The sequence below is a fragment of the Monodon monoceros genome, unplaced genomic scaffold (genome assembly GCF_005190385.1).
Source record: "Monodon monoceros isolate NGI ecotype Baffin Bay Population unplaced genomic scaffold, NGI_Narwhal_1 Super_Scaffold_3, whole genome shotgun sequence".
Classification (NCBI taxonomy): domain Eukaryota; kingdom Metazoa; phylum Chordata; class Mammalia; order Artiodactyla; family Monodontidae; genus Monodon; species Monodon monoceros.
The window spans coordinates 63,695,912-63,713,766 of NW_021703780.1; the positions used below are offsets into that span (position 1 = coordinate 63,695,912).

Genomic DNA, 17,855 nt, shown 5'->3' on the forward strand with positions numbered 1-17,855 from the left:
GCAGCATCAAGGAGAGGAAAAGCTCATCTATGAAGCTACACTCACTGGAGTCTGAGCTTAGGTCCATCTGTTGCTCACTCACTATTTCTCTATGTCCCCAGTCCTTGGTCTCTTCAACGCTAAGAGGGGATAACAATACTAGAACCATGTTAAAGGGTTAATAATAGGAGGCGACATTTAAACATAGGGCCGGGCTCACAGGAGACACTCAACAACTGTTAGCTCCCCTATGCTGCTTTACTTTCCAGATTATTATTCAGTCAGACACCCTGAATTGTTGAAGTCTCTTCTGCAGTGTTTGACACAGCACATGTCCTCACACAACTAGTTTTAGCTGAAATCCTTGGATCGCATCAGGAGCCCATTCCCCAACTATCTTTCCAATTTTATTTTATCTCCTCTCCTACAGCCAGAGCAGCCAGTTCCAGTTTATCCCCCTTCAAGTTCTTAAGACATTCTTCCACCTAGAACGCATCTTTCTTGGTACTGGCCAAATAGTAACCATGCTTTTCAACTTCCAGTACAATTTCTGCCTCCCTCCAAGAAGTGTTTCTTGATTTTATTTCTGCCTCCAGTAATTTCTCTTCCTGATTCCTCAATCCTTCCTTTGTTCCTTCCTTCTGAAGAATGTGAGTGAGCAATACACAAAGTAGCTTTGGTGAGATATGGGAGCAAAAGTCTGACTAGAATGGGCTCAAGAGAGAATAGAAGAGAAACTAGAAATATGGACAATTCTTTCAAGGGGTTTTGCTATAAAGATATGGAGAGAGAAAGGGTGGTAGCTAGAGAGGGAAGAGTGATTTTTTAAAGTTTATTTTTAAGAATGGAGAGCCAATGATATGTTTCTTTGCTGAGAAAAATAATCCAGTTGAAGAATAAAGAGTATGCAGGATAAAGAACAGGTAACTGCTGGAAGGATGAAGGGTTGAGATCTAGTGCACAGGTGGACAACTGGACTCACAGGCAGATTAAGAAGGATAGATGGGGTGGGAGCCTAAGGAAATTCTCTTCTGTTACTTCTGTTTCCTTAGTTAAATTGAGAGGAAGATTATCTGACAGGAATGAGGATGGGGGAGGAGGTGTTGGAGGTTTGGAGAGAGAGAAGAAACGAAAGACTTATTACCTAGGAGAACAGGGACGTGAAAGAAGTATAGAAACACAGTATGACTGCTGCCATCAAGAGCCTACTAGAAGTTAATGATCATGAACTGAAATAAGATCAGTCAACAGGGCTGCATATTTTCCCTCAACCAAGTACAGCTGTGGTGCAGACACAATAAGTGGAGAATTGGGTTAAACCACAGTGTGGTTTAGCCAAGAAAATAGAAAGGGAAAAGTGAATTGAGGGAAGGTGCCAGGGAGTGGTTATAATCACTGATCAAGAAATTTAAGGTTAGTAAAGAGGAAGCGAGAAAGTGAAAAGGAGACAGGATCAATGAGTTCTGAGAGCTGGAGTGGGACAGCAAAGGAGCTGTTAGAAGACAGCAGGCAGTGGTGGGAGACTGGGATCACTGATTGAGAATATGAAGAGTTGTAATGCTGGTCCTACCACAATACAACCATGGAAATGAGTGGCTGAAGTAGGGTGGAAGACAAGAACCTTGGAGAAGAGGAGGTCAAGGAATGGAAGGACCAGACTGGAAGGATTATCTATGTGGAAATAAGAAGGAACAACCTGGGGGTTATTAGAGGACAAAAACAAGGAGGGGCAGTGGCTGGTAGAATATAATGTGAGGTTTGAAGTCGAGGGTTTTAGGGAGGAGGGAGACAGAATGGCCTGGAAGCAGCAATGAGGAACAGTAGATATATTCACCCACCTCCTGTCAGTGTTACAAGGAAGGTCAACGAGAAATGAGCCATTTGAAAAGCCTGCAGGGCAGGCCAAGTTTCAGCTAGATCAGGAAGATGAAGACTGCACTCAGACACCAGGCTCTGTTCTCTCTGAGTTTACGGATTTAGCTGAAGACTGACCAAGAGTTCCAGAGGGTATAAGAAAGGGTACATAGGGATGCTAAGGGTAGTACTTAGGAACCATGCTACCTGTGGGCACTTTATCACCTCAACTGTTGCAAGTTACTTAACCTCTGCTTTGCCCCCAAGTTTCCCTATCCATACAATGGGATAATCATAGCATGTATCTCAGTGTTAGTCTGAGGATTATATTCAACAATACAAGGCAGGCATTTAGAAAGACCTTAAAAATGTGCACCTAGCACACAGCCTGCACTCAAAAAATGTTAGCTATTGCTAACAAGCTATTTGCTCTCCTGAATAATCATTTTGGACTCTATTAAGAATCCCTTTTTTTCACTTAACATTTGAATGATATTAAAAAGTTTTAACTCTTCAGTAAGATTGTAAAAGCTAAGGGTAGGGATAATACCCAGTACTCGTCTGAGTCCTCCGTAGAGTTCAAGGACTGAACCACATTGACGGAAAGGCTGCGCAGCAATTCATCTGTGACCGTCTGTGACCTCTGGAGGAGATGTCACTGCACTCTCCATTCCCCAGGCCTGTCCCACAGATGTCAAGAGCTATTACTAATCTTTGGGTAAAAAGGGGTGCAGGGATGAACAGAAATGGGAGATAGTAGCTCATGGGTCTCATACTAGCCTCAATTTCTATTCTATTTCCTCTCTGTAAGACTTTTTTTTTTCTTTTTTGGCTGCACCTCACGGCATGTTGGGACCCCCCCCCCCAACTAGGGATCAAACCCGTGCCCCCTGCAATGGAAGTGCAGAGTCCTAACCACTGGACCACCAGGGAAGTCCTGTCTGTAAATGACTTTCTATAAGTAACAACACATTCTTCAAACTCCTTTCAACAGACTTTGGTGTACAACCTTACCAAAAACTTTCTGAAAACATAAATGAGCAGATTTTCTCAAAGAAAATGATTGAGGGATAGGAAAGAGATTCTAAGCCTTATCAGATGTTAGGTCATATGACAATTTAAAGTCAAGAAACCTTCCCAGAACAAGGGGATATGAAAGAATGATGTGACACAGCTCGCATAGCAATTTTGAAACACATAAACATCCCAACTGTACAATCAAATAAACTCCACATGTATCTAAAAGTCAAGCATCTTATAAGAAAAACTTTCAGAAAACATATTTATCAGCTCTATGAAAAAATGGGGACCTTCTCAGCTTAGGAATAATCATGAAAAAAAAAGAGATGTACATAGTCAATAAATATTTACTGAGTACCTGCTCTGTGCCAGGTAGTGTTCAAGGTACCAGTCACAGATCAAAATTTTTGAGTCAATAAAAAACAGCAAAATTAAAATAAGTAGCACACCAACCTGGAAAATTTTGTATTAAAAATTTCAAAAGGTTAAAAATCATGATAGGGGCTTCCCTGGTGGCGCAGTGGTTAAGAATCTGCCTGCCAATGCAGGGGACATGGGTTTGAGCCCTGGTCCGGGAAGATCCCACACACCGTGGAGCAACTAAGCCCACATGCCACAACTACTGAGCCTGAGCTCTAGAGCCCGTAAGCCACAACTACTGAGCCTTCGTGCCACAACTACTGACGCCTGCGCACCTAGAGCCCGTGCTCCGCAACAAGAGAAGCCACCACAATGAGAAGCCTGCACACCGCAATGAAGAGTAGCCCCCGCTCTCCTCAACTAGAGAAAGCCCGCACACAGCAACGAAGACCCAACATAGCCAAAAGTCAATCAATCAATCAATAAATTAATTAAAAATCATGATAGAAATTTATTCACACTTATAAAAAATAATCTCGAGCACAACAGATAAAAGGGAAAAATATCATCAAACTAGTCCCATACAAGAAAATAAAATAGATTTCCCATATTTGGAAAATGTTCATTTTTGGTTAATAATCAAACGAATCCCAAATAAAACAATTTGAGGTATATCTTACATCTAAATTAAAGGAGTATGTTTGTAAGTCAACAATATAAAAATATATTAAAAAAAATAAATGAAAGGAGTAGGCACTGCCTATGTTAGTGAGATGGTAGTGGAAAAGAGGTCTTTGCAGGGTGTCTTTCTCCCTGTAGCCTATTTTGTAGACTATCTCTAGTAAGCAATACACAGAAAAAGCCAAGGCAACGCTCAGTCTCTGACCAGAGAATGCTACTTCCAGCACTATTACTGAGGAAGTAATTTAAGTGGCTCAACAATGTAAGCAAGAAGCTAATGGCAAGCATAATATAAAATGCCAGAAGAAGTAATATGAAAAGTTGTTTTTAGAAGCCATAATTATGAACATGGAAAAATATTAATGACATAAATGAGACAAACTGATTATAATAATATAAAAACAAATACATATATACTCAGAACTTAAAATGAAACAGAATGAAGGAACCACAGGTAATTTTTATAATGTTCTATAATGCTATCAACTTACCTTTTTATTAAAAAGATCACTTTATTTTTATTTACGATAATCCCATCTTAAAATAGCATTTCAGTAGTATGCTATGAAAAAGAACACATACCTGATACTCGCCGATCAAATCTGTTAGGAACTGGAACTGCAAAACAAAGAAGCAATGTTTAGTCATCATTGTATCACATGACTCCATCTTTATCCTCCCTTTTTGCAAAGATCTTTGACAACAGAACTAGGAACCTCAATACCAAGTGGTGGATCAATTCATATTCTTCCATAATCAACCAGAGACAGTGGTTCAACAAGATCACATAAAGACAATATAAAGAATAATGTATGTCTTTGAAAACAAGCTCTTTATAACTTCAACGTGGGTGGCAATTTTATTTCTGTTGACATCCAAGTTCCACCTAATTTGTATCACACCAAATGAATAAGAAGTCTACTAAATTTACTGGTAATTTTATGATATCAAATAGTTAAATTTTCTTCTTTTAAAGATAATCCCAAGACCTGCTAGACCTGCATTTTACATTTCATTTTAAAATAACTTAATGAGGGACTTCCTTGGTGGCGCAGTGGATAAGACTCCTCGCTCCCAATGCAGGGAGCCCAGGTTTGATCCCTGGTCAGGGAACTAGATCCCACATGCATGCCACAACTAGGAGTTCGCATGCCCACGTGCCACAACTAAGGAGCCCACATGCCACAACTAAGGAGCTGGTGAACTGCAACTAAGGAGCCTGCCTGCCACAACTAAGACCTGATGCAACCAAATAAATTAAAAAATAAATATTTTTTAAAGAATAAAATAAAATAATGAGTATTACACTAAAATAAAAAATTAACCATGAAGTTATACTCTCCCTCAATACAGGTGGATTTTCTCCACCCACGGTCACTGTATTAATCAGAAAAATTGATCATGTTTTTAGGTTAAAACAACAAAAAAAAGTCGTTTCGCTAATTTTTCCTACTTTTCACCTATCATTCCTTATGTTTGATGGTTATCTAAATTCTTACCACTGAACTATATATCATTTAAACAAGGTGGAGGGACTTCCCTGGTGGTACAGCAGTTAAGAATCTGTCTGCCAATGCAGGGGACACGGGTTCGAGCCCTGGTCAGGGAAGATCCCACATGCCGCAGAGCAACTAAGCCCATGCAGCCCATGAGCCACAACTACTAAGCCTGCGTGCCACAACTACTGAAGCCCACGGGCGTAGAGCCCATGCTCCGCAACAAGAGAAGCCACCACAATGAGAAGCCCGCACACAGCAATGATGGGCAGCCCCCGCTCGCCGCAACTAGAGAAAGCCCGCAAGCAGCAACGAAGACCCAATGCAGCCAAAAACAAAGTTATAAAAAAAAATAAACAAGGTGGTTTTTTTCACCTTCAAACATTAATCTGATTAATTTTATTTTTAAAATATATAAAATATGCCTTATAACCCTGCAAAAAACAGAAATTTGAGGATTAGTGAAAAACAAAGTGAAGACGGCTCAGAGAGCCAAACTCTAATGCGAGGTCTCTGAAACAAACATAGACCCAGGAAGGAGGCAAATCCTCATTCATCTTAACAGGATTAGGATTATCTTTTTGCACAGCACAGGGTCAAAGTCATGTTACTGGAACAAATAGGCAAATAGTCAAAAGAAAACCCTAGCGTTCCTGAAAGTACCTACAATAGTCTGTCACTACTTCTTCAATAAAAAGTGGATTAGTCAAAATTAATCCATCCACCAGGAAAGGAAGTGATTCAGTTCAACAAATATAGGTAGAGTACCTAGTATGTGCCATGCACTACAGTAGACAATTTGGGAGACATTAGTAAACAAAACAAAGATCCCTGATTTCATGGAGCTTGCTTTCTAGCTTGAGAGATGTGGGAGAGTTTCCTTTGATCATCTGAAACACATGTGCTTGTCACTCAGGCAGACACATGAAATGTACACCAGCATAAACCCTCAACCCAGGCCTCATGGAATTTCCATAATTAAAACCCCATTAAACATTAGTATACAACCTAAAATTATAAAGTACACAGTGAAACAATTTAGTATGGGTGCTATCAGGGGATACTTCAAAGGGTGAGATATCAAGATTATAGAACTATCATAAAGAAAGAAGAGTATGTTTAAAACAAAGACATAAAAGAAGGAATCAAAATTTTAAAATGCAAACTTAAAATCAATACTTTCGGGCTTCCCTGGTGGCGCGGTGGTTGGGAGTCCGCCTGCCGATGCAGGGGGCGCGGGTTTGTGCCCCGGTCCGGGAGGATCCCGCATGCCGCGGAGCGGCTGGACTCGTGGGCCGTGGCCGCTGGGCCCGGGCGTCCGGAGCCTGTGCTCTGCGACGGGGGAGGCCGCAGTGGTGAGAGGCCCACGTACCGCAAAAAAAGAAAAAAAAAAATCAATACTTTCATATATCATGCAAAAAAGACAAAATGATTTTTTAAATTCCTAAAGCACTCCCTCTGTGAAAGAGTTCAAAAGTACTTAAAAAAAAAGTGACTTGCAGTGTAAAATGTAATTAAAAACACAAACATGCTGCCTGATAAATCTATGTGTTATTTCATTTTAAATTAGTACACATCTTAGAAGCTTTCACAGGGCCAGAGGAAACAGCTGCAGTTGGAGCAAGATACAATGCCAAGGCACAGAGAATGTAATTAATGACTACAGCAGACAGAGACCATCTATTGTAATTTCACCACTGCTTAAATAGCCCAAAACAGAGCACATCAGAGTTTATGTGGGTCAAAGTATTCAACCAGTGTAAGTATGAGAAAATCTTCCAGCAGAAAACAATGCCTAAAATGCTCTCCTTTTCTATTATAAACAAATACATAGGGAATAGGAAGACTTAAAATTTAGGTTACCTGATCTGAAAACATGTGCCTCAAAAATATTAACAAATGCAATCTCAGTGGAAACTAAAAGTCATTATTCCTGATTAAATGAACTCATAAATGCTGACATACCCTGAAATTAAAACATGGTTCTTTGAGCAGGTAGAATATTTTATGTGGTGAATATTAAGAACATGCTGGAGAATTTGAAAACATTTCCCAAAGTCTCTCCTATTTTAAACTGAACATGATGGACAATAGAATCTTCACTATGAACATGGTAGAATACGGCACAAAAACCTGGAGAACAGGGACTTCCCTAGTGGCGCAGTGGTTAAGACTCCACCCTCCCAATGCAGGGGGCCCGGGTTCGATCCCTCGTCAGGGAACTAGATCCCACATGCATGCCACAACTAAGAGTTCATATGCCACAACTAAGGATCCGGCAAGCCACAACTAAGGAGCCCACATGCCGCAACTAAGGAGTCCTCGAGCTGCAACTAAGGAGCCAGAAAGCCACAACTAAGGAGCCCACCTGCCACAACTAAGACCTGGCGCAACCAAATAAATAAATAAATATTAAACCCAAACCAAACCAAACCCGGAGAACATAATCCAAGCACAGCTAGGGCAGGGCAAAGCTCAGGACTCAAGATTCTACAACTGCTGTGGCAAATAGGCACACTCAACTTAAAGCTGGGCTGGTAGGATGTTAGCAACACCAGCTGTGTACAGAGGCAAATAACAGAAGCAGGGCATTAATGAGGGCCTTGTGTTTGGAGGACCTCAGCATAGTAAAACATAGCACAGCACAGTAAATCTCAAAGGTGGACTACAAAGCAGCTGTTAGGGCAGGCCCATTAGAGTGGCTAATCACAACAAAGGGATTGCCAGGAAGGGCTGCCACCAATGGGTGGCAATTATGCTGAGCCTCCATAGGCGGGGGTGAAAGTGCATCTCTGGGCAGATGAAATAACTTGACGAAAGCCCCAAAGGCAAGAAAGTTTTTGGAGAGTGTAAATGTCCCATGGTGCCCGGAAACATAGATGAGGGAGAAGCAAGGTGTCAAAGGAGGAACACTCAATGATGCAAGAAAAGTCCAAGAAAAGCACCGAGTAACCCATTTAGGGTTCTGAGACCCAATCAATAAACTATGGGACTCGTTGGTTCACAATTAAGAAAAAAGACAGAGAACGGAAGGGAAGGAAAACAGAGAAGACAAAAAAAAAAATCCACCATGATTTCACACACAAATTCATTCTGCTTTCTCTATGGGTCAGAAGAGGGAAAGAATGCTGCTATTCTTTCTTTTTAAATTTTTTTTATTTTTTAAATTTATTTATTTATTATTATTTTTTTTGGAGTATGGTTGCTTTACAATGTGATGTGGAGTCTGAGCATCAGTATTTTTTAAAAGCTCCCAAGGATGAAAATCACTGCAACAGCGGAGGGAATCAGATGGAAGCTACAAGGGTAGAAGCCAGGCTTCTCTGAATATACCTTATTTGGTTGACTTTGGAACCATGTAAATATTTTACATAATTATAAAATTAAATTTGAAAAAGAAATCCCCAAAACATAAAGCAAACTAACTGTATATTTAATTGGGAGGAGAATCACACAAAGAACTATTTCAAATGACTTTAATTGGATATCCTAGCAGGGTATACTCTAAAGATAACAAGCACTGAAGAAATAGTTTTCAGAAATAATACTGCTAGTCTACGATTCTGAGACTCTTATGTGGGCATTATGGGATAAAGAAAATGAGTAACTGTGCTATTGAATACTGGGATTTCTGGCATTAAAGGATATATATTAGGTTGAGTAAAAGCATTATAGTCCTAAGTTTAAACTGGAAATATGACTAACCTCTGGAGTAAAGAGCAGCCCTACCATGCATTTTATGATCTCTACTATTTTTTTTTTTTTTTTTTTTTTGCGGTACGCGGGCCTCTCACTGCTGTGGCCTCTCCCGCTGCGGAGCACAGGCTCCGGACGCGCACGCTCAGCGGCCATGGCCCACGGGCCCAGCCACTCCGCGGCATGTGGGATCCTCCCAGACCAGGGCACGAACCCGAGTCCCCTGCATCGGCAGGCGGACTCTCAACCACTGCGCCACCAGGGAAGCCCGATCTCTACTATTTTTGTCTGAAGAGAAACAGCGCTCCTTGAAGAAATTGCTAATTCCTGGTCTGGAGCTAAACATGTAACAAGACTAGAAAATCTTCTACCAGAAATCAAGGACACTATAAAAGACTGCTACGATCATGTCAAAAGGAATTAGGAGAAAACCTGAAGAAGTTCCCATGACACAAAGATAGGATAATATGAGCATCAAATAAGAACAAAATGACAATGGATAAAACATCAAATACAGTTAAATCTTTAAATTTACACTGATTTGTTACAGGACTTCATTTGTCATCTTTGGCAGATGCTAGAGAACTTATTCTGAAAACAGGTAGATAAAAGCAAAGACTCATCGTTTATCCTGCCTTTTCTGAACAAACTATTCCACAGGGTAACCTAAGAGTTAATGAGGGGAAGTTTTTCCAGCTTATGCATGAAGAAGGAATGATAGAGGGACTTCCCTAGTGGTCCATTGGTTAAGAATCCGCCTTCCAATGCAGGGTACGTGGGTTCGATCCCTGGTCAGGGAACTAAGATCCCACATGCTGTGGGGCAACTAAGCCCACACACCACTACTACTGAGCTTGTGTACCTCAACTAGAGAGCCCACGTGCTGCAACTACTGAGCCCCACGCTTGGAGCCTGCACCCCACAACAATAGAGCCTGTGCACTGCAACTACTGAGCCCACACACTCTGGAGCCTGTGTGCCACAACTAGAGAGAAGCCCACGTGCTGCAATGAAAGAGCCCGCATGCTGCAATGAAGATCCTACATGCCACAACTAAGACCCAATACAGTCAAATAAATAAATAAATAAATAAATAAAATATTTTTTTAAAAAAGAAGGAATGATACAATTAGAACAATGCCATTTGCAACCCCAGTGAAATAACGGATATAGCCTAGGCAATGATCAACATGAACATCAGCATCATAAAGGAGAGACCAGTCAGTCTTAAGTGCCTTCTAATGGAAAACACATCAACAGCCATGAAACAGCTGGTGAGGGTAAGGGAGTGGGGTGGAAGAGGGACAAACCTGAATCTGATCAAGCCTATACAGCAGTGGTTCTCAAACTTTAGGGTGCATCAGAATCATTTAGAAGACTACAGGGCCCCTTCCTCAGAGTTTCTGATTCAATAGGCCTGGAGTGAAGCCAAGAATCTGTATTTCTAATAAGTTTCCCAGATGACGCTGATGTTATTGATCCTGGAACCTCATTTGAAAGCCACTGCTCTAGTGCCAATTATGAAATTAGAGGAAGAACAGGGGATGGGGAACTTTGATGCAAACATCATGGGGATGCAATCAGCAAACTGTACATTGTGAAAAAAATCTACAAAATAAACTTTATTCTACAAATAAGCTTCAAAGGAAAAAAGAGAGAGATCAAGAAAGATCCTATAGACTAAAAGAGACTAAAGAGATAAAGCAGCCAAATGTAATTCTTGGAACCTATCTGGAGATGTGTGGAGAAGTTTGAACACAAATCAAATATTTGATACTAAGAAATTATTGTTAATTATTTTAGATGTAATAAAAGTTTTGTGGGTATATTTTTAAAACTAGTCCTTAGAGATATAAACCTAAATACTTATGGATAGAATTATTTCTGAAATTTTTTTAAAAAGGAGGAAGGTGTGGGACTTCCCTGGTGGTGCAGTGGTTAAGAATCCGCCTGCCAATGCAAGGGACATGGGTTCAATCCCTGGTACGGGAAGATCCCGCATGACATGGACCAACTAAGCCCGTGCGCCACAACTACTGAGCCTGTGCTCTTGAGCCCGTGTGCCACAACTACTGAAGCCCGCACGCCTAGAGCCCGTGCTCCACGACAAGAGAAGCCACCGCAATGAGAAGCCCGTGCACTGCAACGAAGAGTAGCCCCTGCTCACCACAACTAGAGAAAGCCTGTGTGCAGCAACAAAGACTCAACACGGCCAAAAATAAATTAATTAAATAAATAAATTTTTAAAAAAGTAAGAGGAAGCTAGTTTGAGTGGGAAAGAGTCATGAGCTGGGGCCACCTTGCCCCAGGTCAGGAGAACTGATTCTGAGAATCTTTCCCTAACTCCTTGTTCAGTAAAATTGTGTGGTAGCTTGAAACTGGCATAGTAATTAAATAAATGGGTAAATACTCCCAAAGAGAAATTAGCAAACACTATAAATTGAATCACCAGCCATGAGTTAATGGAGTTGGGGATAAGTAGATGGGGGGCGGTATTACACTATTCATCTTACTAGTGTCACTAATCGACATTTTCCATCATAAAAAAAAAACTAGAAAAGAAAATGAGCATTTCTGTAAGGGGACGGGGGAACCAGTGAACAGGGTAATTCTTTTCTTTTTTCAGTACATGGGCCTCTCACTGTTGTGGCTTCTCCCGTTGTAGAGCACAGGCTCCGGACGTGCAGGCTCAGTGGCCATGGCTCACGGGCCCAGCCGCTCCGTGGCATGTGGGATCTTCCCGGACCGGGGCACGAACCCATGTCTCCTGCATCGGCAGGCGGACTCTCAACCACTGCGCCACCAGGGAAGCCCGAGTTATCTATTTTATACATATTAGTGTATACATGTCAATCCCAATCTCCCAATTCATCCCACCACCACCACCCCCCAGCCACCTTCCCCCCTTGGTGGACAGGGTAATTCTTATACAGGTGGTGCATTTACCACTCTGCAAAAGCACTGCCCTAACACATACTTCCAGCCAGTAAACACAGTCACTTATTCTGAAACAACCATTGGCACTCACAACTCCCTGTCCCCATCCACACTAGTACACTGGACATCTCTCTGGTCCTAAAGTACACACTGCCTAGAAGACCCATCTCTAACCCAGCCCCAATGTCCTGTCAAAGAAGACAGCGCCATTCCAAGGGCTGAGCATTCCTTCTCTGTCACAGCACACAAAAATCCCATGTGTCTACTACATCACATAAAAAGCTCCTAAGTTGTAGGGATGGGGAATTTCCTACCACTTTTTGTCTAGTACAGGCCTTGTCATACACAGACACTAAATGTAAATGGGCTAAATGAATGATTGCCTATTACCTGGGCTGGAAAGGACTAAAAGCCATGCCCCCTTTCTTGGGTATATCATCTCATCAACTCACATTTGGCCACCAATTTAAGTTGAATTATAACAGGAATATAAAACTATTCTGACACCAACTGGTGAACTTCAATACAATTCTGATGCTAATGACCCAGAGTAGCATCAGATTCCATAGTTCAAGGACATGGTTCCCAACAAGGCTGTCCTTACTCCAGTTGCACTTTGGTGGTCCGCAGGCCAACAACATTTCTGAACAACTGGCTACAAATTCAGAGGTTCCCACAACTCCTCAGGTTTGATTTGCTAGAACAACTCACAGAACTTTAGAAAGCACTATACTTATTATTACAGTTTTATTAGAAAGGATACAAATCAGGACTAGCCAAATGAAGATACACATAGGGCAAGGTCTGGAAGGGTCCTGAACACAGAGTTTCCATGCCCTCTCCTCATAGAATCAAGATGCATCAGGGACTTCTCTGGTGGTCCAGTGGTAAAGAATCCGCCTTCCGATGCAGGGGACACAGGTTCGATCCCTGGTCTAGGAAATAAGAACCCACATGCTGCGGGGCAACTAAGCCCGTGGCACCACAACTAGAGAGCCCAGGCACCTCAACAAGAGAGCCTGTGGCCCGCAAACCACAGAGCCCACATGCCCTGGAGCTCGCATGCCACAACTAGAGAGAGGGAAACCCGCACGCCAAAAAGAGCCCACATGACGCAACGAAAGATCCCATGTGCTGCAACTAAGTCCTGATGCAGCCAAAAAAAAACAAGGAATCAGGGTGCATTACCCTCCAAGCATATCACCAACCAGGAAGCTCCACCAAGCTCTGATGTTCAGAGTCTTATTGGGGTTTCATTCCATAGATATGATTGACTGAATCAGGGGCCATGAGATTAACCTCCATCTCCAGCCCCTCACCTTTCCCCAGAGGTCAGATTGGCTCAAAGTCCCAGTGTTCTGATTATATGGTTAGTCTTTCTGGTGACCAGGCCCCATCTTGAATCATCTCATAAACATAAACTCAGATATGATCCAAGAGGGCTCATGAAAAACAAAAATACTCCTATCACTTGGGAAATTCTAAGAGTTTTGGAAGTTCTGTGCCAGGAATCTGGGACAAAGGCCAGACACATTCTTTATTATTCGACAAAAACAAACTGTGAAAACTCCCTAGCCAACTTACAAAAATAAAGACAAGCATTTAAAAAGATATGCAAGACCACTCATTTTAGGGTGCTAAATCCCATTCTCACTTATTAGCATTTCAGATACCACTCATCTACTAGACTTATACACCATTTTTACAATTTGGTATGCATTAAATTGAACCATACACTGAGAATTATCTACAGATTGCTAGAAAAAAACCCTGGAGCATCACCAACCAGATGGGGCTTCTCCTTCTGGTTGAGAAACCAACCCATTAGTTGAGCATTGGACACTTGGTCTAGTAATGGCAAGACAAATCAGCTGCCCTGTTAATGATCATGGAGTCACCAAACAAAAAAGGTTCAATCTTTCTGAAAAGAGCCATCAAGAACATGACAAAACGTGATAAATATATCTATTTACAGCATGAAGCAAATTCTCCTCTAATCATAATTTTACTTTTGTTTAAAAATAATGGATGCCTCAAAAAAAGTGTTTAATTATAACACTGCAAACTGAACAATAATTCTCCAGCCACTGGTTTATCCAAAAAATCTTTATCCAAATTTTGACATCACTAGTCACTGTCTTCACATACAATATCTTGTGGGTATCACATCTCAAAACTGTTGTTAACAAATTCCCTGGCAGATATCAGGTCTTGGACTAAGAAAAACTCAAGCCATCTATTTTTTTTTTTTTTTTTCGTATGCGGGCCTCTCACTGTTGTGGCTTCTCCCGTTGCGGAGCACAGGCTCCGGACGCGCAGGCTCAGTGGCCATGGCTCACGGGCCCAGCCTCCCCGCGGCATGTGGGATCTTCCCAGACCGGGGCATGAACCCGTGTCCCCTGCATCAGCAGGCAGACTCTCAACCACTGCGCCACCAGGGAAGCCCAAGCCATCTATTTTTGAATCTTAAATTAATTTAAATGGAACCTCAAATGCAAAAGAAAAATTACAAGCTAAACACGCCTACCTTTTTTAAAATTCCAGAGTCATACACTAAATTTTACACTAAACAGGAAAAACTACATGAGAAAAACTTATTGTGAGAATATAATACGCAAGAACAGCCCTAGCAGACCACATGTTTTTATCTTTTTAAATTTGAAGTATAATTGACTTACAATATTATATTAGTTTCAGACGTACAACACAGTAATTTAATATATTTATATACTACAAAATGATCACCCTGGTAACTCGTTATCATCTGTCACCATAAAAAATTATTACAATGTTATTAACTATATTCCCTGTGCTGTACATTACATCCCTGTGACTTACTTGTTTAATTACTAGAAGTCTGTACCTCTCAATCTCCCTCACCTATTTCATTCATCCCCCGACTTCACTCCCCTATGGTAACCACCAGTTTGTTCTCTGTATCTATGAGCCTGTTTTAATACATTTGTTCGTTTCATTTGTTAAATTCCACATATAAGTGAAATCATACAGTATTTGTCTTTCTCTGTCTGACCTATTTTGCTTAGCATAATACCCTCTAGGTCCATCCATGTTGTCATAAATGGCAAGATTTCATTCTCTTTTTTAGCTGAGTAATATTCCACTGTGAATGTATACCACATCTTTATCCATTCACCTATCAATGGGCACTTAGGCTGCGTCCTTATCTTGTAAATAATGCTGCCTTGAGCGTAGCGGTGCATTTATTTTTTTGAATTAGTGTTTTTCTTTTCTTTGAAAAAATACCTGGAAGTGGAATTGCTGGGTCATATGGTAGTTCTATTCTAAATTTTTTGAGAAACTTCTATACTGTTTTCCCTTAGCTTAAGTATTCACCGCTATGAGAGTCAAGTAAGTAAAAGACAAGGCCTTGAATCAAGGGCACAAATAAGTAAAACCTTAGGGCTTCCCTGGTGGCGCAGTGGTTAAGAATCCGCCTGCCAATGCAGGGGACATGGGTTTGAACCCTGGTCCAGGAAGATCCCACATGCCGTGGAGCAACTAAGCCCGTGCACCACAACTACTGACCTTGAGCTCTAGAGCCCGCGCGCCGCAACTACTGAAGCCTGTGCGCCTAGAGCCTGTGCTCCGCAACAAGAGAAGCCACCACAAAGAGAAGCCCGCACACCACAACGAAGAGTAGCCCCCGCTTGCCGCAACTAGAGAAAGCCCGGGCGCAGCAATGAAGACCCAATGCAGCCAAAAATAAATAAATAAAAGAAGTAAAACCTTAAATTACCCTTTAAATTAAATAACAGCTAAAGCAAATAACACTCCTCTCCAGTTTCTGAATAAGAGATGTCCCCAGTTTTTCTCTCCATTCTAAGCCACCTCCCCACCCGCCATTCTAGGACCTTGCTCCATCAGATGCTACCTCTCCACTGGCTCATTTCCCTCTTCATGTGAACATGCTAATTGTGACTCTAACCTAATAAAACAAAACCAAAGACCTTCCCTCATACCTGTACTTCTTCAAGCTACCACCAGGTCCTTTCTTTACTTCTTCAAAATGTACTCCCCATTCCTTGTCTGAGTCTTCTGCAGCCCCCGTCTCCCTCCCCCCCCCCCTCCCCCCCCCCCCCTCCCTCTCTCTCTCTCTCTCTCTCTCTCTCTCTCACACACACACACACACACACACACACACACACACACACACAAACACACACAAACTCCCTGACCCACTGGCACCTGACCTCTTCTACCACAACCCCACTGAAGCCTCTATCCTGTCCCTGGAATTACAGCTGGGTCCAATCATTTCAACACTGGCCTTACCCAACTTGACCTCTTCACTGCTTGCAACACCACTGATGCCCAGTTAGTTCCTACCTTAGCTCCCTTCTCTGTGCTCCCACAATATACTCTGTGATAGCAGTCTCCAAAATCAGCTCCTCAGTCATAAACTCACTCATGTACTCAACAAGATCTTTTTAAGTATACATTATAGGCCTGGCTGTATGCTAAGTGCTGAAGACAAAGAAAATGAAAATTCCCCATCCTCACAGAGCTTCTGTTCTATTGAGAGAAAAATAACAAAAACCAAGTAAGAATTCTAGATCATTACTTGAGCTCTAATGTAACCATGTGGGGTGCTAATGAACCCCAACAACAGAGGGACCCACTCTAGGCAGGGCAATCTGGAAAAGCCTCTCTAAAGCTGAGGCTTAAATGAAGAGGAGCCAGCTGGTCAGAGCCACAGAAGAAAGATTCAGGAAGGACCAACAGCAATCACAGACTACTTAGAGAGAGAAAGAGCCAGGCAACAAGTGTAGCAGGCAAGGATGGATAGGGCAAGAGAGAGAAGGTAGAGAAAAAAATATGGATCAAATCTTGCAGGACTGTGTGAACCACAGAAGATATGTGAATTGCATTCCACTTGCAATGAGGGGATTTGAACTGAAGATTGATATGATCTGGTCTCCGTTTTAAAAAAATCTCCCCGGCTACTGGGTGGAGAATGAACTAGAGAGAGCAAGGCATTTGAGATAAGAAACTTCTGTGGTTGTCCAAGGAAAAGAAGAGAGCTAGGGTAGAAACACAGAAAAAGCAGACTAGGTATGAAACTCAAAGCACAGCAACAAAAGAAAAAAATAGATAAACTGAACTTTATCAAAATTTAAAACGTGTGCTACAAGAGTATAAAAAGACAACTCACAAAATGGGAAAAATATTTGCAAATCACATATAGGGTAAGAGACTAGTATCCAAAATATATAAAGAACACTTACAATTCAACAACAAAAAGACAAATAACCCAGTTAAAACATAGACTCAGGACCTGAATAGACACTTTGAAGAAGATATACCAATAGACAACAAGCACATGAAAAGATGTTCAACATTATTAGTCATTAGAGAAATGCAAATCAAAATCACACCAAAGGGGCTTCCCTGGTGGCGCAGTGGTTAAGAATCCGCCTGCCAATGCAAGGGACACGGGTTCAATCCCTGGTCCGGGAAGATCCCACATGCCACAGAGCAACTAAGCCCATGCGCCACAACTACTGAGCTTATGCTCTAGAGCCCACGAGCCACAACTTCTAAGCTCACGTGGCACAACTACTGAAGCCCATGCGCCTAGAGCCTGTGCTCCTCAACAAGAGAAGCCACCGCAATGAGAAGCCCGCGCACCACAACAGAGTAGCCCCCACTCTGCCACAAGTAGAGAAAGCCCGCGTGCAGCAACAAAGACCCAACGCAGCCAAAAATAAAATAAATAAAATTTAAAAATAATAATAATACTGTATTGTATATTTGAAAGTTGCTAATAGAATAAATCTTAAAAGTTCGCATCACAGGGGCTTCCCTGGTGGT

At 41.7% G+C, this 17,855-nt stretch overlaps 1 protein-coding gene across 1 annotated transcript in view; it reads right to left on the reverse strand.

Annotated features, from left to right (window-relative positions):
• The window catches only part of PRKAR2A (protein kinase cAMP-dependent type II regulatory subunit alpha), a 78,885-nt gene that overhangs the window by 36,325 nt on the left and 24,705 nt on the right, over window positions 1-17,855 (reverse strand). Inside the window, exon 2 of the mRNA XM_029243003.1 lies at window positions 4,477-4,512. Within this exon, the coding sequence (XP_029098836.1) occupies window positions 4,477-4,512 (36 nt within the window). The remainder of the gene's footprint in view (window positions 1-4,476; window positions 4,513-17,855) is intronic.